Source organism: Mustela erminea, chromosome 9 (assembly GCF_009829155.1).
Source record: "Mustela erminea isolate mMusErm1 chromosome 9, mMusErm1.Pri, whole genome shotgun sequence".
Lineage (NCBI taxonomy): Eukaryota > Metazoa > Chordata > Mammalia > Carnivora > Mustelidae > Mustela > Mustela erminea.
Window position 1 is genome coordinate 112184143 of NC_045622.1, and position 20492 is coordinate 112204634.

The following is a 20492-nucleotide window of genomic DNA, read 5'->3' on the forward strand; positions in this document are numbered from 1 at the left end:
AACAGTCTGAATGCGGCGCCCCACATTCAGCGAACGGCAGAGATGCTGCCCCCCACGCCCGACCCGCCCGTTAGCATTTGTGCACAGCCCCCATCTGCACCGCGACAATGGTCCTGCCCTGGATCCGGAGTTGGGGGGGCCCGGGCATTTGTTGGCACAATTGTCCCTTGTGCCCACTCCGGGGGACGGGCGGGGAGCGCGTCCTGGGGGCTCACCAGCGAAGTGGCCAGATTCAGGCCAGAGCAGAATCCCGACTGCATGGGATGGGGCCGCGGTGGCCCAGTGCCCAGCGGGGTGGGCGCTCTGGCCCGGCCCACAGGCAGCCCCGAGGCGCAGGGAGCGGCCATGGCCCCTTTCCGGAGTGCTTTCCGCCCTGCTGCCAGGGGACTGGGACCCCACACAGGGGGGTGCATGAGGGGGTCGCCGCCCGAGAACCCAGCACTTGGCTGGCCGGGCGCCCGTCAGCACAAAGCGTCAGGACCAACGTGAGCCTGTCCCTCTCTGCCACAGCCGAGACTGTGACTCTGCCCTTACAGCGCCCGGTAAGCGGGCATGTTCCGCTGGGTGCCAGGAAGCGGTCCCAGAAGGAAGAGATGGACACAGAAATGCCCGAAAAGCAAAGACACGCGGTGTTGAGGAAGGGGACGAGGGCGGGTGCACAGAGGGGGCTCTGGAGGTCCCCTCCGCGCTCCACCGGGCGCGGGGGGTCAACACGCCGGGGCCGCTTCCGTCCTGCCAGCCTCGGGGCGCCACACATCACGACTGAGGCAGGACTGGCCCCTCCAGCCCGGCGCGTGGAACAGGGTGGGTCCCACCTCCTCAGAAGGACCTGCCTTTGAGCTGGAGGGTGGGGGGCACGATGTCACGGGGCAGACGCCAGGTCCACAGGAGCCAAGTGCCCATCCCCGTCCCCACGCCGCCACCCAGGGCGAAGGCTTCTCACCAGAGCTGTCACAGCTGTCCACAGAGAAGTGGTCTGGCTTCCGGTCCTCTGAGACGGGCTCACACGTGATGTGGGGGACCGTGAGCACCTTCTCTCCGGGATTCAGCCCATTGTCCTTGTCCGGTTTGAACTTCTTTCTCTTTACCTAAAACGACAAGCAATAAGCCAATGGTTCCTGGGCGTCCGCTAGCCCCAGAACCCCTTGGCAGTCCCCGCTGGGCACCGGCCAGAGAGCCAGGCCTCAGGGCCAAGCACTGGCCTGGTGCATGCAGACGGGGGGGCCATGGCCCTGCGGAGAGGCTGGGGTCCTGCAGGGGGGCTTGGGCCAAGGGGGAGGTGGCCAGAAGCCTGGCCAACAGGTAAACGTCCCAGAGCGCACGGGGGCGCACGCCAACACGGCTGCCAGGAGCGACGGCATGTGTGGGGTGGCCGGCGGGCGGTCCGGGGCCGGCAGAGCTGCTCTGAGGGTCAATGGTGAGGAGATGGGGGACGGGGAGGGTGCAGGGGCTCTGGGGACAGCTGAGCATCCCCACCAGGTGTGAGCAGGGACACCTCGTTCACCACAGCGGACAAGCACAAACGACATCCTTGCCCGAGGCCGGCCCAACCCCCCTGCACCACGACCTCAGGCTTCTTCCCCGAGCTGGGATGCCGCCTCCTTCCCGACCGGCACCCACCACGCCCCGCAGACAGTCGGACACCAGGGCCCTCTCGAGAGCCTTCTCTGCCACCACAGACCAGATCCCGGCCCATTCTGCACCCTGGGGCTCCTTCTCGGGCCCCCCAAAGCCCCGGTCTTGTAGCCCCCATCCCACACAGCCCTGGGGCCAGGGGGACCCCGGCAGGGCAGCACCCAGTCATGCTCCCCAACCCCCACCCTGGGCCCGGAGCGGTTGGGGCTCCTCTAACAGAGCTCAGCTGAACCCAGGGTCAAAGCCTGGCTGCGAGCTGTGGCCCCAAGGCCTCCCGGCCTGCTAGCGAGGGATGCCGTCCGGGGGGCAGGCAGGGGCTGTTACCATGACAGACTTCTTGGGCTTGGGGCTGGGGGACAGCAGGGCATGGCTGCGAGCCGGCTTGCGGACGTAGACCTTCCAGGTGCAGGACTCGGGGTTCTCGGCCGCGTAGCACCTCCACGCCGTCTGCATCAGTAGAAGGGAGAAGAGCGGTCAGCAGCCCGGCCGCCTGACGGCCTCCAGTGGGAGCTGCCGGCACCCCAGCCTGCAGGCCAGCCCCCCACTTCCCAGGGCCTCATGCGCTGCCTGGCCTCCCAGCTCGGACGCCGCGCGGGTCTTCGTCTGGGACCCCAACACACCTTCCACCCCCTCCCCCAGCCTGCTCCCTTTGTAGAGGCAAAGACACCTGCCGCTGCCTCTCCTCGGGCCACAGCCGGCGGGTGCGCACGGCAGGTTCAGGACGGGCTCAGAAACAGAACACCCGGGCCTGTGGCACCCGGCAGGAGGGGTGGGGGAGCAAGGCCCCTCCCAGAGGCCCAAATGCGGGGTCCCGGGGCCCGGTGCCATCTGCAGTCACGGGGAGCCTCTGGACAGCCGCCGCTGAGGACGCACCCTGGGGGCCTTGTATTGGCAGCGGGGCTGGCAAGGTCCCAGGCGGCCGTAACGCCCCCACGATGGGGACCTGGGCCGACAGGGCAGCCCTCATGCCACCTACGGGAAAGGCCACCCAGGCCTGACCCTCTGAGGCCCACTTTGCCAAGCGGCGGGCACATGTCACGCCCACGAGCGTACTGCCCAGGAACTGAGGTTCCCACCTCATGGGGACGCGCAGGCGTGCCTGCAGCCCCTTGAACGCCCTGCCTGAGCGTGGGCCTCGCAGGGTTGCCCCAAGGCACCAGACTCCACGAGGAGTCCACCGCACTCCGCTCCCGCCTGCAGTCTGCCCACAGCGGCCTGGGCTGGTTTTACGGCCTGATTTATGGTCTCCCCAAAAGAAGAAGGCTGTGGGACCATAAAACCAGGCCTATGGGGGCCGAGCCCCGCAGCTTTACGGCCCCTGCTATTTCCTCCCCGTCCAGGTCCATGTCCAGGCCCCAGACGGCGGGTTCCGGAAGGGCCTCAGAGGCACGCGGGGGAGCCCGGGGCTGAGCTCTGGCTCCCAGGCGGAGCAGCACCTGATGGCCGGCGTCCCTCACGGGGCTGCACAGGGCACAGGCAACGAGGCCACGGGGGGGACCCGGGGCGTCCCTAGGGGGCATCCAGTCCTGGGTGCAGCTGCCCCACTGGGCAGGGGGCCCCACATCCACGGCTGGACACGGACTACACCTGTGCCCCAGGATCCCCCTCAGCTACTCCCCAGGCCGGCCCTGGGCCTGCTCCTCCCCACTCTTCCCTCCCCAGACCCTATGGGACTTGGTTTTCAGATGATTTTTGGTCTTTGTTAGCATGAAAAGAACCAGCCATTGTCCGGTGGGTTCCAGGGGCCCTGGTTCACAGGGCGGAGCAGGGCACTCAGGAGCTCAAGGCCCCTCCCCCCCCCCACCCCGCTGCTCTTAGGCTCTGTCTCTCCAGCCCCCAGGCCTCATCACAGCAGCCCTGGGCCCCTGATCTGCCACCACAGGGCCCTGGAACCCAGGGTGTGGCCGTGCAATCGGCTCACCTGTCCCACCTGCTGCCACAAGGATGTGGCTCCATGGGGTGCCGGGGACACCCAGAAGGTGCCCATACTGCACGAGCAGGACCCCGGTCCCCCTGAGGGACGGCCACATGGGAACCCTTCCCTTTTCTCTCCTAGACCTGCTCCAGTGCAGAGCAGGGGTGGGGTGGGGCGGGGGTTGGCCACGGAAGGAGGCTGAGGAACAAGACGCCAAGGTCGGCCTCTGTGGCTGGGAGGGGAGAGGCCCATGGAAAGACCCCTGTCCGGGAGCTGGTCAGGGCGCATCCCTGTCCCCCGGCCCTCCCCGAAAAATGTGACCCTCTGCAGGACCCTGCAGGGAGGGAGCCAAGCAGCCCGCGCTCCCAGGCCCACGAGCTGGCGTGGGCCCACAGTCTCCCACGAGCTGGTGTGGGCCACAGTCTGCATCTCGACTCTGGAGGAATCTGCTCCAAGCATCACGGCGAGAGCAGCTTTGGGATCTCAGAATGGACGCTGAGATCTGGCGGGTGTGACGCGCCGACCACGCGCCCACGGCGGGTGCCCTCACCTGAATGAGGGAGGCGGCCGCCGGGATCTGCCTGTTGAAGTGCTTCTGTCTCTGCTTCTGCTGGACCTTCAGGGCAAAGCCAGAGCCGAGAATCCCCTGGGAAGCAGTGAGACCAGGGCTCATGTCCACTCGGGCAGCCACTACCCGGCCCGGCCTGGGGGACACGGCAGGCGCCAGGGGCGCAGGGCAGGCGCCTGGTTGCCAGCCTGGGCGTAAGGTAGCCCCAACTATGAGGGTCTGCAGCCGCGTGCCCGGGACAGCCAACACGACAGACGGGACCAGCTTGGTGGGAAGCAAGCCCCTCGTCCGTCGCAGAGACCAGTCATACCCATGTGTGCGGCATGTGCGCGGAATCCATACACGTGCCCGTGGGGAGTGACGTGTCACCTATGCCCACGCCCTACAGGGACACACGGACCCGTGTGCCCACACGGGCAACTAGAAGGTGCAAACCTCATGGTCCACAGTTTCTGGGGAGGACGTGGGTCAAGGCCTAGCTCGGGCCTCCAGCAGGTGCACGGACTCTGCCTGTGCCATCGCGGGGCGGCTGCTGCTGGGGCCTCCCCGTGTCCCCTCGGGGTGAATCCACGCCTGCACCCGACTGTCTGCTACCGAAGGCCCCCACTGACCACGGCCCACACCCGCTGCCAAGGGCGCTCTGGGGGCAGGCGGGCGGGGGCGCCTTGGTGAGTGGGCCCCGAGCTCGGGGGAGCCCCGCCGGGGGCGCGTGGGTGGGAGCCCCGCCAGGGGCGCGTGGGTGGCGGCCCCGCCAGGCAGCACCTACCGCCGGGAGCGCAAAGAAGGAGATGGCGAACACGGAGAAGCAGGAGGCGATGGTCTTCCCGACCCACGTCTGCGGCACCTTGTCCCCGTAGCCGATGGTGGTGACCGTGACCTGTGAGAGGGGCCGCCCGGAAGCTCAGGATACGCGACTGTCCGGTCCGAGCCCACACCCTGCTGTCACGGGGCTCCTGCCCAGAGGACAGCCGTGCCTCCCAGAGCCGAGGCCGTGCAAGGAGCGAGGCCGTGGGTGTGCACAGGAGCGGGTGCCCCAGCGGGACTCCCCGGTGCACCACCTGCCCCGGCCCACAGCAGGGCCGCCGCCCAGGAGGCCGGAAGCTCCCACCGAGGCTGGTCCTCGACCAGGAGGACAGGGGTGAGGCGCCACTTCCTGACGCCACTCTGGGCACCAGATGGCTCAGTCCCCCTTCTTCCAAGAGAACCAGACACAGCCCAAGCCGCCTTCTCAGTGGGGGAGCCGACCCTTGGAGCTGGCGGTGGGACCACGGGCACTGCCCCGCCCCAGGCTCCTGTCCCGTTAGCATCTGAGATCAGCTGCCGCGGCCTCCAGCATGAGCCTGAACGCAACATCCCACAGGAATCGAGGGCCCAGCCTGGCTGTGCCCGTTACTCAGCTCCGACGCCCTCGGGCCCATACCTGCCTGGACGCCGGGCCCTGGGGCTGCCTGGGGGCTTTGCAAGCATGGGCTTTGAGCCTGGCCAGCAGACCAAGGATGCCCGGGTCCCACATCTTGTGGGCACATGTTCACACCCGGAGACACAGTGGCCCAGAACATCCATGTGGCTTCCTGCCTTTGGAGGTGAGCCTGGCTGGCACCTGCCTGCCCCGCAGTCACCTGGGCCCTGTTCTGAGCAGCCTGGCTTCTCCCCTCCAGAGCTTCCAGGCCAGGCCAGGCCGGCGAGAACAGACTCTGGGCGGCCGGGGAAGGTCTGCACGCAGCCTTCCCTCGATGCCCGGCCCCGAGGGGCCGGTATGGGCAATGGGGGACAGAGAGCCAGGGCAGCCCACAGAAGAGATGCCAATAGAAGGTGAGGCCAGACAGGACATGGTGAGGTCTGTGGCAGTGGCCGCCCATCCCGGGACCCTGGTGGTACTCCCCACCAGACGTGGAGCTCAGAGGGTAGGAGACACCCCGTGGCCATGGCCAGGCAGGGACACCCACGGGGCCGCCCACAGTGTTGGAGCAGGTGGGAGGGGGCAGGCAGGACAACGAGCCCATCAGCGGGCAGGTGAGTCTGGGCAAGCACTCAGCTTCTAGCGCTGGGGGCAGCCGGGGCCGGGCACTGCTGAGCCCACGGCAGCCTAACCACACATCTGCTTGGGGTCCTGGGACTTCCACAAGGCCACCGACCCTCAGAAACGCACATCCACCCCCCCCCAACATGGAACGCCTGGTGCCGCCTATGGCCCTGTCCTGTACATGGGACACCTGAGCCAGTGGAGGTGGGCGCGGACCCACAAATGTGCCTCCCACGCAGCTGGGGCACCGCACACGTGCGCATGCACACATACACATGCACACACACACGTGCGCACGCACATGCATGCACACACGTGCACAGACACACGCACGCGTGCACACCCAGACCGCGTGCAGGTGCCTGCAGGGTGGGGCCAGACCACCCCGGGCTGAGGGCCAGCCTGACGACCAGCTGGCAGGTCAGAGGCCCCGCGGAAGCCTGGAGCCCCCTCGTCTGCAGGGCGTCCTCTCCCACGGCCTGCGCCGCACATGGGAGGCCTGGGCCGCAGCTGCCTGTGCAGAGCCCCCGGGCGTGCGGAGCGAGGGCAGGTCTGGGGCTGCCAACGGCGGAGGGCGACGTTAGAGCTACACCTAGCCATTCCGAGAAGGTAAAAATATTCGTAAAGTCTTTTTATTTATATAAACGTAAAGCGGGTCTGTTGCCATTTTAATAAATAAACAAGATTCTTAAAATGGCTCAGGGGTACTTTCCTCCGCGCTGAGCTTGGAGAGGTATGATCCACACGGTCAGAGGCTCTCTGGGGTCCACAGCGACCGCTGAGAGTGCAGAAAGCACCTGAGACCAGTAAGTGCGCGAGCGGCTGCTGGGCAGGGTGAGGCGGGGCCACCGGTGGGGGGCTCCCACCTCGGGGGCTAGGTTTAAGGGCGTCGCAGAAAACTCAAGCATACGACCTTTTAAATGATCATAATGAATAAAACAAACAAACAAACCTGGTGACGGGAAAGCAAATGGGGGGCCACAGGCAGGCCCCCAAGACCATCTCCCTGAGCAGACCAACCAGCACCCCGACCCGCCAGCCCCACGACAGCTGGGGTGCTAGGGCTCCCTGCGGCGGGCCGGCGCACACAGGGTGTCCAGCCAGGCGTCCCCCCCCTGCGGAGGGCACGTGCCTCTCACACCAGGTCACAGACCCACGTTGTTACCGACGTCCTCTGGCTCTCGGAGGCCCATCCCCCCGCCGAGCTGCTGCTCTTCCTGACTCGGGCAGCTCAGGGCACCCCCGCTCCGGCCACTGTGCTCGCCAGCTGCCCCACAGTCAGGGTGGTCCGGGGTGCAGAGCTGCACATCCTGGGCCCACAGACGTGGGGAGACACAGCACAGCCCCCGCGGCCCTCCCCTGGGGGCCGGCCACCAGGCAGCGGCCCAGGCGGACCAGCTCACATGCAAGCCCGCAGACGTGTGACACCGGGGACAGGGTCGTGGAGGCAGGCCGGAGGGGAACCGAGCTGCCGTCATCCTCTAGAGGCTGGCGCTGGCGTGTGTGCTTGTCTCTTTCTTTGGTCACGTTTTGAGGGACAGGAGGTTGAGGGAACTTTCTAGAACCATCCCCTGAGAAGCTGGCCCCGGTGTTTTGTGTTCCTCTCTAAAGCAGCCTCTGGAAGGCCAACCTCCAACACCCAGCCTAGAAACCGGGGCTGCCCTGGGGGGTTGCTCGGCCCATCGGGAGGCAGCATGGCCATCTGTCCACGTGTGGGTGTGACAGCAGTGCTGGTGTAGACACCGAGGGACTCACACCAGTGGTGCATCCACTTGGCCAACTGGGATGGTGGCATGAGTTAGGGACCAGCTTATGGAGGAGAAACTGAGGCTGACAAGGGCCGGTGCTGTGCGCGAGGTCTTATCACTGGTAAGTGACTAAGCGGGCACAGCCCACTGGTCCACACCACGACACGGCACGACTGGAGAGCAAAGCCCTGGCCAAAGACTGCCGTGCCACCACGGGCCACCAACTTGCCTGGAGGAGGCCTAGAGGACACAAAGGGGGCGGTCAGGGTGGCAGGACGGTCTCGGGCTGTGACTGGCAGGGGCAGGGGTCCTCAGGCACTGGTCCCGAGGGTACGCTTGGCCCCGGCCACCACGGGGCTGCCCTGGGGGCTCTGGCCTGGCTGGCGGGAAACCGCCATGAAGGGAACACATGCTGGCACATGGGGGCTGGGGAACCGCCCGGCCAGGCAGGCAAACAATGGGTCAAAAGACAGCAAACACCCCAAAAGAAACGGACTTCCTTTCCTTGGGCAGAACAAAGTCCCTGAACACAGACCTGCACAGACCAGAGCCTCTCCTTCCGTGAGTCCACGGTCTCCCTCACAGGGAGCTCGGGCTCCAGCCCCGGTCCCGGGCGGGCTCGGACAGGACCCGCAGACGGCACGCCGTAGACAGGGGGTAGCCAGGACCCCTCTCCCTGCCCTTCTCCTGTGCACAGCCCAGAGGCCGGCACAGAGGCTGACGTGTCCACCCTGTAGCAGGGCTTCAGGTCTGACTCCACTTCAGGTCTCAGCTCAGATGTCACCGCCTCAGGAAGCCCTCCCTGACTGCCAGGGCAGAGAAGGTCCTCCAGGGACCCTGAAAATGACCTTGTGCAGACCGTGGCTATAGCTCTGAGAGTAGGAGACGCGGGCTGTTGCCGTGTCGCTGCGCCGGCGCTGGGCAGGACAACAGCAACGCACCATCACATCTGTGCGTGGAGAAGTAGGTTTTCCTGCCAAGAGCCGGCCTCCCGGGGAGGGCCGGACAGTCTAAGGAGAGTCCTCATCTGCAGCCTTCCTGGGCCTGAGGACCCGGCGAGCCCCACGCCAACCCGAGGAGGCACTCTGCGGCCTCACCGTTTTACAGATGGGGAAACTGAGGAACGGACCAATCCCATGCTCACTGGCCCCAGGACCAGTTCAATGGTGCCGCTGAGTTGACATCTTTGGAAGTGGACACTGGTCTGTCCCCCTCATCTCCCCCCCGACCCCTCCTGAGGCATCTAGGAGCCCCTTCCATGTGGCTGGCCTTGCCCAGGTCCTCGGGACAGGGATCAGAAACATGAGGCCCTTGGCATCAGCAGGGGCCGAAACACCTGCTCCGAAAGGGGCTGAAAGTGCTAGAAGTGGGGAGCTGGTCAGGGGCAGAGCGAGATTCTCCAAACCAGAAGGGCTCAGGGGTGTGACTGGACCATGGCAGCCATATACACTTTAGTGTGAATTAGGCTGCTACGGGTCCAACCCAAGTGTCTGGCTTTGGGGAAGACCTAGAGAGCTGTGGCTCGCAAGGGCCCTCCATGGTTCACAGCCAGCCTTTTCTGCCTCCTCACTGGGTGCCCAGGGCCCCAAGCTTCCCATGTCCTTGCTGACGTGACTTCCCCAGCTTTGGTGGGTGTGGGTACTCGTTCGCTACCGAGTTTACAAATGGGCCTGGAGAGGTCAGGTAACCCGTGCAGGCCACACAGGTGGGTGGGTGGCGGAGCTCCTAATCACGGAGTCACCTGGATTCCTGTCTCACAGCATTCCCTCATGCCGACCCCGTCTCTTCCCAAAAGGCTGAACCTGGAGTGTTCTTGCCCTCACAGACACGAGCTGAACCCCCACCTCAGGAGAAATGAACCCTGTTTGCTACCTTCACGGGGCCTGCCAAGTCACAGAAGAACTCCCTCGCACCCCCCAGGGATCAGCCCGTGGGCAGGAGGTACAAGAGGCCGCACTCACCTTGTGGGCTCCTACTCAACCTGCAAAACCCATCGCCAAGGTCCTTTCTCGGGGAAGGAGCCCACAGTCCTTCCCCCACACCCGGTGGTCTACAGGCACAAGCTGGGGTCCTGCAGACTTTGGTTCTCAACCACACAGCACCCGCAGGCTCTGCAGAGAGCTCCAGGCAGAGAGAGCCCCAGAATGGGTGGGGTCTTTGTGCTGGGGTGGGGTCCTGGCTTGCCAACCCAGGGCTCACCGGCCTCAGTTTTTCCAGCTATGGGAAGGTCCTGACACTGGCCGTGTTCTTGGTGGTGCTGACGGGGCTTCCATGCGAATGTCTTGGGGGGGGGGGTCCTGTCCTCACCCAGGCCCTTACTCAGGCCCCAGGCCCAGCTGACCTCACCTGGCCAGGAGGCTGTCCAGCCCTAGAGGCTGGACCCTTCTGGAACTGCCGGCTGAGGAGAGAGGGAATGGGAATCAGACTCTCAACGGCGGTTGAAAGGCAGGGACGGGCTTCCAGCGCATTCGCTCTAAAAAGACTAAATTTAGAGCACGGGGTAAACAGAGCCCGGCAGCCTCCGGATTTGAGAGACCCCCGGGCGCTAAACAGAGGAGCCCGTGTTTGCAAAAACGGCTTTTCCCTCCACTCAAACTTTAACACAAACAAACGCATTTTGTTCCAAGGCCGAAGAAAAGTCTTAAACGCCTCAGCAGCCGGGCACGGGGCGCCACCCCTGGTGGGGGCGGGGGGGGGCAGGGCGCCACCCCCGGGCTGCGGGACGAGAGGAGACACTCAGCCATTGAGCGGACACCCCCGGACACCCCCGTCAGACGACCTAGAACCGAGGCTTGGGGGGGGGTAGCTTCTCGTGAAGTCTGGCTGGGACTCCGCCACCCTGGGCTGAACGTGTCCCCCCAGACGTCAGGCCCACGCAGACCCTCAGAACAGGAGCGTGTTTGGAAACAGGGCCTCTGTCGAGGTGGCTGCGGGCAGAGCGCACTGGAGATCCTCCTGGTCTTCCTGGGCAGACTCTAAACCCAAGACAAGTGTCCTTACAAGAGACAGAAGATGCGGCCGCACACCCAGGGAAGCCTGAAGCCCCGGCAGCTGGAAGAGGCAGGAAGGCCCCCCCCGGAGCCTCCGGAGGGACTGCGGCCCTGCCCACGCGTCCGTCTCGGACTTCTGGTCTCCAGACTAGGAGAGACTACGCTGCTCTCGTCTTAAGTGCCTCAGACTGTGGGACTCCGACGGCCTCGCCGGGAGGTAGATACCCCGCTGTCCCCGGTGCCACGGCTCGTGAACTCAGTCATCCGTCCGTACCACAGACACTGCTGAGCCCAGAGGCTGAGGACACCTGGGGCCACCCCCAGAAACCCCCAGCCCGGATGGGCTCCAGGGCCTCGGGGCACCAGCGCCCCCGCTCTCCCCACGCGGGAGATGGCCCTGTCTCACCTCCCGGTGGCCCAGACGCCCGTTTTCGGGTCTATCATGCGCATCCCTGAGAAGCCAGTCTGGCTTCTGGTCTGCCCCCAGCCCAGCCTGTGGGGTGAGGGGCGTGGGGAGCGCAAACGAAGCCCAGGACGGACACAGTGTGGAGACCAGAAATGGTCCGGCATGTGGCCTTTGCCAGCCCCCCATGGGTATCCCGGGGCAGCACCCCGTCTCCTGTCTGCCCCGGGCAGGGAGCCTCGGGGCCGGCGCCCCCTCCTGCGAGAGGGAAAGGGAGGCAGGACATGGGGAAGGGGCAGAGAACGAGTGCTGGGCGCAGTTGCGAATCCCCAAACTCGCTGGAAAGCCCCAATCAGGGCCGGCCCCGTCTTGCATTTCTTGAGGTCTGTCCGAGACGCGCCAGGAACACAGCCCATAACTCAAGCCTTGGGGGCCGCTCCTGCCCGGACAGCTGCAGGGGCAGCCGCGGCTATGAATGGGAGCCGTTTGCCCCGGAGCCCCGGGGGGCGGGGGGCCCGGGGCGGCCCAGAGCCGCAGGGCCTGGCGGGAACAATGGCCAGGCCAGGGCCCGCAGTGGCCGAGGCTGGGGCTGCAGCTGACGGCGAGGGCTGGGGCACCGGTGCCAAGCTGGGCACAAAGGGGCTGTTTTCCCGGCCGGCGGGCGGATGTTTGCACAGGTGTGGGAGTGGGGGCGCTGCTCGGCCCAGGGCTGGGGGCAGGGGAGCAGCCTCAGCCGCCTGCCGCGCCTGGGGCCGCCCGCGAAGGCAGGGAGGGCAGCGCCAAGGCTGGGCACCACTTATCAGCCGGGCCTCGGGCGATCACCCACACACTTCCTCCTGGCTCTGGGCAGCCTGTCCCCCCATGGGCCCGTCCCCGGGGCTTGGCCCCTCCACCCGCCACTGGCAAGCTGCCCATGGGGGGCTGAGCCCTCCCGCCTTAACCTGCTAGGGGCTGCCGCACCTGGGCCAAGGGGGCTCACGGATGCCAGAACCGGGGCTGGAACCGGGGCTGGAACCAGCCCAGAGCTGGGTCAGCATGTCCTTCCCTTCCTTGAGCAGCCTGGCACACCGGAAGCTTCCAGAAAAGACACAGACTCACCAACATCGGGGCCTCCCTGCATGCTTGGCCTTGCAGGCGTGAGACACAAACACGGCGGGGCGTGGGCCGGCCTGGGGGCCACACCAAGGCTTCCCAACCCCCCCAGTCGAACTGGGATGGGCCTCCTTTCAGGAAGAGGGTGGCGAGCCCCAGGAGAGAGCAAGGCCCATGTTTTCTGGACGGGAAAAGACCGGGGGCAGACCTGGCTGGGGCCTGCCATGGCTGTTACCCCCCGCCCAGTGCCCCTAAGACTCTGTCCTGCCCCCAAGGCCTCGCCACAGCTGGTGTCCCTGCACCCCCCGACCCTAACGAGCCCGGATGTCTGCCGCCCCACCCCCAGCTCTAAGGGGCTCCCCACCAAGTCTCGCTCAGCCTGTAATGAGGGCCACTGTCCTCCGCTGTTTCCCCCTCCGCTGTTTCCGGCTCCGTCCTAGAGCCCACGGGGGCACTAGCTGGCTGCACCCCAGGGTCTGAAGGAGGGAACAGTAGGAAGCGTGAGGGCCTGGCCTGTGGCCCACAACCCGTCCCTCCCCGCAGCAGCTGTCCGTCCCGGGCTGCGGCACGGCCTTGCCCATGTGGTTCCCGGGCCCTTCGCAGTCCTTGCGGCTGGGGGAGCTACCAGCCGCCCCGCACAGAAGTGCCCAAGACCCTGCTCCCAACAAGGCCGAGCTGCGGTGGAGGGTGTGGTCACGGGCGCCCCTCATGCCCTCAGCAGTCGCTCCGCGGGCCACACGGCAAGGACGCAGGCAGGACTCGGGACGCATGTGGCTGGCGAGGGCCACGCCTGGCTGTCCACAGCCAAGCTCGGTCCTTGGTGGAATGTCCCCCGTTCCCACAAGCCTGGCCTGCTGGGAACCCGCCCGCCTTACGTCCACTTCTCCCGCAAACTGGCAGCCCAGCGAGCCCGGAGCCACCCAGCCCAGGCTCTGGCCACTTACAAGTGAAGCCGGGGTGCCGGGCCCCACCGTCGTGTGCCCAAGGAGCCCATCTCTGCAGCCCGGGGAGCCCTCATGTCTCGGGGGCAGAGCCCAGCCACCGCACCTACGAGCCTGGTGCACTGTCCAGAAAGGGGAGCGCTCTCCCGTTCCCTCGAGGACTCAACCCTCACGTCCTGGGTTATCTGCTGTCTAGCATTGCACTCCTCGGCACAGGGACACTCCCGGGGCCAGCACAGACCCTCCTGGACAGGCCCTGCGCCTGACCCTCCCCTCCCCACGTGGCCAGAGCGAAGGATGGATGGTGGGTGCCCTGGGACAGGCCACACAGAGCCCAGCCTGGGGGCGGGCAGGAGCTCCCGGCCTCCGCACACGCCCCGTCGCCCCGTCAGACACCCGTATGCCAGCTCCGGGACACCAAGAACCTCCCCATAGTGTCCTCTGGGAACGAAGGGTCTACCACGGGGCCCCAGACCCCGACACCCCCGGCCCCGCCGCTGCCCGGCGTGCCCCTACTTACCACCCCCCACCACAGGGCGTCCGCGTAGCTGCCAAACTCCACTTGGCCAGAATCGTTCACGGCGTCCTTCTCCGCCAGATACACGAAGTACGAGGAGAAGATGAGGCCCAGGAAGCCGATGTACAAGGTGGTGATGAGCTCCTGGGGGCGGGGCGGGTGGAGGGCGCATCAGCTGAGGCCTTGGGGCGACCCGGCCTCCGTGCCCACGCTCCAGACAGACATCGCAGACCGGGGGGCCGGCCCCCGGCAAGCTCCGGGCTCTCCCGACAGATCCCCATGAGTCCCCGCGTGGCTCCCCTGCCCACACTGACTTCGGCCCATGCGCCACCACCCCATCCTCCACGGCCGGTGTCGGGCCGCAGCTGTTGCCCGGAGGGACAGGCCGGCTCGCACAAACTCCGATCGTGCCTCACCTTCGCAGGACGGCCCCCGTCCGCGGTGCTGAGCTCTCTGAGCCCCTTTCCCCGTCCCGCACTCTGTCCCACACTCTGCACCCAGCTCTCTGCCCTTGGCTGAGAGGGTGGCTACCTCGTCTGTGCACCCCCTCACCCGCTGTCCGGGCCCCTGCGCCCCACCCAGTCTGCCCACCTGGCGGTGGATGAAGACCACGGAGCCCAGCAGCCTCCAGGTGCCGCCCTGACGGTCCACGTGCAGCATCCGCAGGATCTGGAGGAAGCGGATGCCCCTGTGGGGGAGATGTCACTGTGCCCTGAGCCCGGCTCACCTGCTCAGCCCCTCCCCCCAGCCCCTGCCCGGGGGCCGCCCCTCAAAGCCTGGCTCAGAACCGCCCCCTCAAGCACGGGGTGGGAGGCCCCACCCAACCCTCAGGTCTCCAAACTCCTCTGCTCCTGGGGGAGGCCCTGGGATCACCCCAGTGGGCAGATGAGCAGACTGAGGTCCCCAGAAGGTTAGGTCCCAGCCCAAGTCCTAGAAGGGCTCATGCTGGGCCTCCAACCCGGGGAAACTTAAGTCCGTGTGGGGTCGGAGCCTGCGCCCCCTCCCCCAGGATGCTGCCTGCGGTTCTCACAGCCCAGCCGGGACAGCCTGTGGCGCACTGTACCTGATGGCCGAGGTAGCAAACACCTGCCCTTTGGAGCCCACGCAGAGGACCACCATGGAGGCCAGGACCACGATGAGGTCTGGGGAGGGATGGCGTGTCACCCAGCCAGGCACCGGCTCAGGAGAAGGAGCCTCGCGGTCGGGAGGACATGGCCCCTCGGACAGGGAGACCGGCTCTCTGTCTCAGGCACACCCAGGCCCACCTCCCAGGCCGCTGGGGCGGCAGACCCCCCGCAACACCGTGTCCAGTGCGACCAAGCCGTCCCTGCGAGCAGCGGCTGAGGCTGCCTCCTCCACAGCCGGGCTCAGAGGGTCACCCCGTGGCCTCAGGGGGTCTTTGTCTGCTGGCGCTCATGATGGAGCCCACCCTGCCGGATCCCCCTTCCCGGGGAGGGTGCCCAACCCGTGGCCAGGAAGCTGGGGGCGAAGCTCCGCGGGGGCAGGCAGGACTCACCGATGATGGAGATGGGCTTCCGGGCAAAGCGCAGCCTTCCCCAGATGCCGACGTACTTGCTGCGGCAGCCTGCTGACCAAAGGCGGACCACGTACTCCGTCCCAAAGAACACCACCAGGACAATCTCCTGCGGGACAAAGGGGAGTGAGCTGGGGGCCTCCATGAGAGACGCCCGAGGGCAGCGGCCCAGGCCCTGGTCTGTCAGGGGTGGGGGGAGCCGACCGCGGGGCCCACCTGGACAGGGCGGCAGTCCGAGGCCGGGTCCACCAGCAGCAGACACCCGCTTGCTCTTCTGACCAGGGCCCAAGCAGGCCCAAGGGGATGTTCACACCAAGGACGTCCCCCAGGGACATGAGAAACATGGTGTCTTGGGGCCCACATTCTCTGGCCAGCACTCACATGAACCACAGAGTCCCCAGAGCTCAGGCCATACATCTTGATTTGGGTGCTGGGAACACCCGTCCTCGTGGGGTGGTCCCTGTTTTGCTTCAGAGCCCCCATGCCAGCCAGGACACCCCATCCAGGGGTGCTTGGCTGCCTTCCCTGGGGCCGAGACGCAAGAGCTCCCAGGGTGGTCGGGTGGGGGTGGGCACCCGGAACAGGAGGGGAAGGGTCTCAGAGGCCATCTCTGGCCGTCCCCTCCAAGGAAGGGCAGGTACCAGGTCTGCTGTGGACCAGTGCCCCTCGGCAGTGCTGACCACAGTCAGGGCTCCAGCCACAGCGGTTCCCCATTTCAGTCTGTGGTCAGGCCAACCCAAGGAGCGGAAGCCAGAACGCTGAGGGCTCACATCCAGGCCACGGACGATGGACGGGCCATGGACACAGGGACTGCTGGGTGGACAGCTGGGTGGGTGAGTGGACAAATGAAGACACGGGTGAAGAATCAAGTTCAAAGGAAACCAGGCAGCCCAGACCAAGCAGACAGGTTCCAAGAGACACAACCCTACCGAAGTTTCTCAGAAGGACCTGGGAAACCTTACTAGGTCCATAGCTAGTGAGGAGACTGGACCAGGGACCTCGCTCTCCCATCAAAGGGAAGCCATCTTTGGTCAACGGAGGGGACCTGAAGCTCCGCTGGTGAATTCTAGCAAATGTTCAGAGAAGAACCCATCAATTTTCCTCGAATTTCTCTGAAACACGGAAGAAGAGGGAGCACTTCCTAACCCATCCCATGAGGCCGGCAGGCCCGAGAGCAAAGCCAGAGGAAGCCCCTAGGAGCAGAGGGGCCCGGTCCAGGACCCGAGCTGCTTCTGGAGCGTGTTGGGAGAGATCCACGCCACGGCCATGTGGGATTCAGGTCTGGAATGCAAGGATGGTTCGGCATAAGAAAATCGACCGCAGGAACACATCGTGTTCACAGAAAGAAGGAAAAGAAACGCATGACCTCCATTGACACAAAGAAGTGTGAGAAAATGCCACAGCACTTTGTGCTGCAAGCAAGGAACAAGTCAGGACGACAAGGAGACCACCGGCACCTAACGCACGCCACATCTGGAAACCCCACAGTAAGCAGCACACCACTGGGGACAGGAACTACCTCTCCACGGTCAGGAGCGAGGCAGGAACACCCTCGCCGCCCGTGCGTGCGCCACCGGGCTCCGAGATCCTGGGCAAGGAGACGGGAGAGGAGAGAAGTGAGACAGCCTCCGCTCTCAGGGGACGTGACCTCACGCGTAGGAAACTCCATGGATCCCCCCACACGCACCTGTCAGATCTTACTAGAATTCCGCAAGGCTGGGTACAGAGTCAGCCCGCTCGAATCATTGTGCTCTCTCCACCGCCAACGAACCACCTTCCCAAGAAATGACAAAAACGCTACGGCTTACGGCAGCGTCGAAGAGAATGAAACAGTCATGGATTAACCAAGGAGGACAAAGACCTGCAGGGCGAAAACGGGAAAACGCTGGGACAAGGAACGGAAGGAGACACACAGGTGCACGAGGCCATGAGGTCAATGCCCCTAGAATTATCTACAGATGCAGCACCGTCGCTCCCCAAGCCCCCACGGCTTGTGTGTTTCAGAGAAACAGAAAAACGTATCCTAAATTCATGCGGCATCTCAAGGAACCCTGAACAGCCAACCAAAACGGGTCTGTCCATACAAGGGACTATCGCTCAGCCTTACAGATGGAAGAGACGCTGACACTGCCAGCGTGGACCCATCCCGGGGGTGCTGCCGAGGGGAAGAGACCAGCCGTGCTGGCCTCCGGACGGCCCCCTGCCCCACCTTATCCTGCCCCTGGTGTCTGGCCCTGGCAGGGGGCCCCTGCTCCCAGGCCCCACCACGGCCCTCCCTGCCACGAGGGGGAGGCTGGACAGGGTCCTCTGGCTCCCAAGTGTCGCTGACTAGGATGCTTCTGCCGGCCAGCCTGGGCTGGGGGGTCAGCTCGGCGGATAACGGCAGGAAAAGCGACCTCCTCCCTTCCGCAAAGAAGTTCTCCGTCCGTAACGTGGAAGCCTGCAGGCGGCTGCGAGCCAGGCAAGGGGACATGAACCTGCAGGCTCCATGACCTCTTGGGATGGCTTCGGATCCTACCCTAGCCCATGGCTCTGGGGGCCGCGGCCTGGGCTGGAGGCTGGCTGAGCCCACCAGGGCCGGGGCCACGCGCACCGCCCAGCCCCCGCTCCACGCGGATCTCCTGAATGAACGGCCGCGAGATGCAGACGGGCCGGTGAGCGGGCTGAGCGCGGCCCGTGCACAGGTCTCCGTCTCGTGCACGTGCTCCCCGAGAACCGGGCCCTGCCGGGTCCCGGGCGGCGGGATGAGCCCGTGGTCAGTGAGGAGCCCGTGGGGAACGGAAAGGGTGGGCCGGCATCTGGCCGCCTGCCTTGTCCCTGGAGTGGAGACACGGGCGCTGGCATCCTCACGCAGGAGGGCTCCCCTGGCCGCCAGGTGGTCCCCAGAGGAACCGTCCTTGGCGCCTCCGTCCCAGCTCCACAGCCCACTCACCACCCGGGCTCAACGCTCTCTGGTTTTTGTCTCATTTGCAAGTATTTGCTTGTTACTTAAGCGCCCTCCCCAGTTGTGTCCTAAAGAGATTTAAAGCACTAGAAATGTCTTGTTAAAAACAACAACAACAACAACAGCAAAACCTTTCAATAAACAAGTAGCTAACAGGGTGGCTGTGTCTCCCCCGCCTCCCAAACTGTCTTGCTCTCTCTCACACGTCGGGAGAGCCGGCGGCCGCTCGAGCTCCCCCTGCCCTCCCAGGGCCGGCCGTCTGAGAACGTGGTTCCCCTCTGGAGGGCTGAGGTGTAGCAATAATTTAAAACCATGCTAATCCTCAAATCCTGTTTGAGGCTGGAAAGCAGCACGAGGCCCGGCGGGCTGCACAGGGCACGCGTGGAGTCGGAGGCAGGCCCAGACCCAGGCAGGGCCCAGTTCACGGATGCCGTGCGGCTGGCACGCTGGAAAGGGCGGGAAGGAGCTCTTTACTGTCCAGAGGCGTGAGACGGAGCGGATGGACGTTTGCTCAGAGACCAAATGACCTCTACCGTGGGCAGCCTCGGACTCTGGGTAGGGTGCTGCACAGGGTCAAGGCCTCAGCTGGGGCCTCCGCCCCAGACGCTGCTGGCTGGGCCCTCCGGGGGCTCCCTGTGGCTCAAGCACTCCCAGGAACAGGTTTCCTGGCCAGCCTGGCCCTGTGCTCTCTCTCAGAGCCGCCTGTCCACTGACCTGGGCTCGGGAGGGCTGGCCGGGCTAGCCCACGGCGCTGGGCCAGCAGGGCCCTGGGATGAAGTCATGGAGGTGCCCTGGCCGCCCCAGGCTGGAGGCTGCGTGGGGGTGTGACTGGGACGGACCGTCCACTTGCGGAGACTTGGGGGTGGGGGATGGTATGGGGCCTGCAGAAGGCTGACCCCGTCATCCCTGGTGCCAGCCCGGCTTCAGGGACCGTACCCCCGTGCACAGCAGGCTCACGGAAGGGCAGGGCCCCTTCTTCCTGGTTCCAGGCTGAGGGAGCCCAGCTTCCAGCCTCAAGGCCCAGACTCAGGGGGGTGACCCCCCACCCCCACCCACCACCCTCTCGGTTTTGTCCACTCCGACAGAACAGGCCCAAGGGCCATCTGTCTTCACATACCAGGCCCTAAGCAAGCCCGAAGGTGGATGAAAGGGGCCTCAGGCTCCCTGCAGAGGCTGCTAACCGCTGTTACCTCCCCTGGACCCCGTGCTCGAGCCTCCGCTGCCCCTCCTCGCTGTCCGTACAGTGTCCCTACATTCCAGGGCCTCACCCCAGCCTATCCTGAGAGCCTCCCGTCGCCCCACGGCAGCCCCATACCCCAGGGGCTGCCCCGACCCAGCCCCCCCAGGGCTCGGTGCCCCCCACACACACATAGCGCCTCTCTGGGTTCTTACGCCCTTCTCAGCCCAGCTCAACCCGCCTCCACCCCCCGGAAGCCCCGTCCACCAGCCCCGTGGAAGCCACCTGGCTCTCCCTCCAGAGACAGCCAGCCCAGAGGCGCCCTTGGCCAGCTCCGCCTGGGTCCGCCTGGGCCCGCCTGACCCTGGGAGTGCACCCGGGTCAAGGATGCAGGCCAGGAGGCTGGGCTGTTGGTGGAGCATGGCCCTGAGCTCTGCCCCGCAGACACAAGGAGAGAGGCTGTGCTTGTGACCGGGATCTCGCCGAGACCACAGTCCAACCAGAGGGACAAAGGGACCCCTCCTGCCCCAGATACCGTCATATAGACAGACCAAGCTGGCCCCGGCTGCAGGCCCCGCGAGCCACGGTGGGCGCGGAGACAGAGGTGCAGACGGAAGCACCTACAGGGCGCCGAGGGGCTGAGCAGCCTTCACTCGTGTCGTCCCAGGGGCCTCAGTCCAGGCCGAGCCTGGGCTCTCCGCGGGGTCTCCCTGGCGGCCGGTGGAAGGGCTGGTCCACGGTGGCGTCGTGGGTATGATTTAGACTTTTAAGCACACAGTTCCTAGGCAAGAGCCCGATTAAAAACCAGGTAGAGGGGCGCCTGGGTGGCTCAGTGGGTTAAAGCCTCTGCCTTTGGCTCAGGTCATGATCCCGGGGTCCGGGGATCGAGCCCCGCATCGGGCTCTCTGCTCGGCGGGGAGCCTGCTTCCTCCTCTCTCCCTGCCTCTCTGCCTCCCTGAGATTTCTGTCTGTCAAAATAAATAAAATCTTTAAAAAAAAAAACAC

The 20492-nt window shown here is 65.6% G+C and overlaps 1 protein-coding gene across 5 annotated transcripts in view; it reads right to left on the reverse strand.

Annotated features, from left to right (window-relative positions):
• Window positions 1-20492, reverse strand: part of KCNQ1 (potassium voltage-gated channel subfamily Q member 1) — a 307863-nt gene that overhangs the window by 214205 nt on the left and 73166 nt on the right. For all 5 annotated transcript variants that reach the window (XM_032358151.1, XM_032358152.1, XM_032358147.1 and 2 more), the window contains exons 3-10: window positions 15349-15475; window positions 14896-14974; window positions 14424-14520; window positions 13836-13976; window positions 4885-4995; window positions 4101-4196; window positions 1960-2082; window positions 944-1088 (exon numbers count right to left, since the gene is read on the reverse strand). In XM_032358151.1, coding sequence (XP_032214042.1) covers window positions 944-1088; window positions 1960-2082; window positions 4101-4196; window positions 4885-4995; window positions 13836-13976; window positions 14424-14520; window positions 14896-14974; window positions 15349-15475 — 919 coding nt within the window. The remainder of the gene's footprint in view (window positions 1-943; window positions 1089-1959; window positions 2083-4100; window positions 4197-4884; window positions 4996-13835; window positions 13977-14423; window positions 14521-14895; window positions 14975-15348; window positions 15476-20492) is intronic.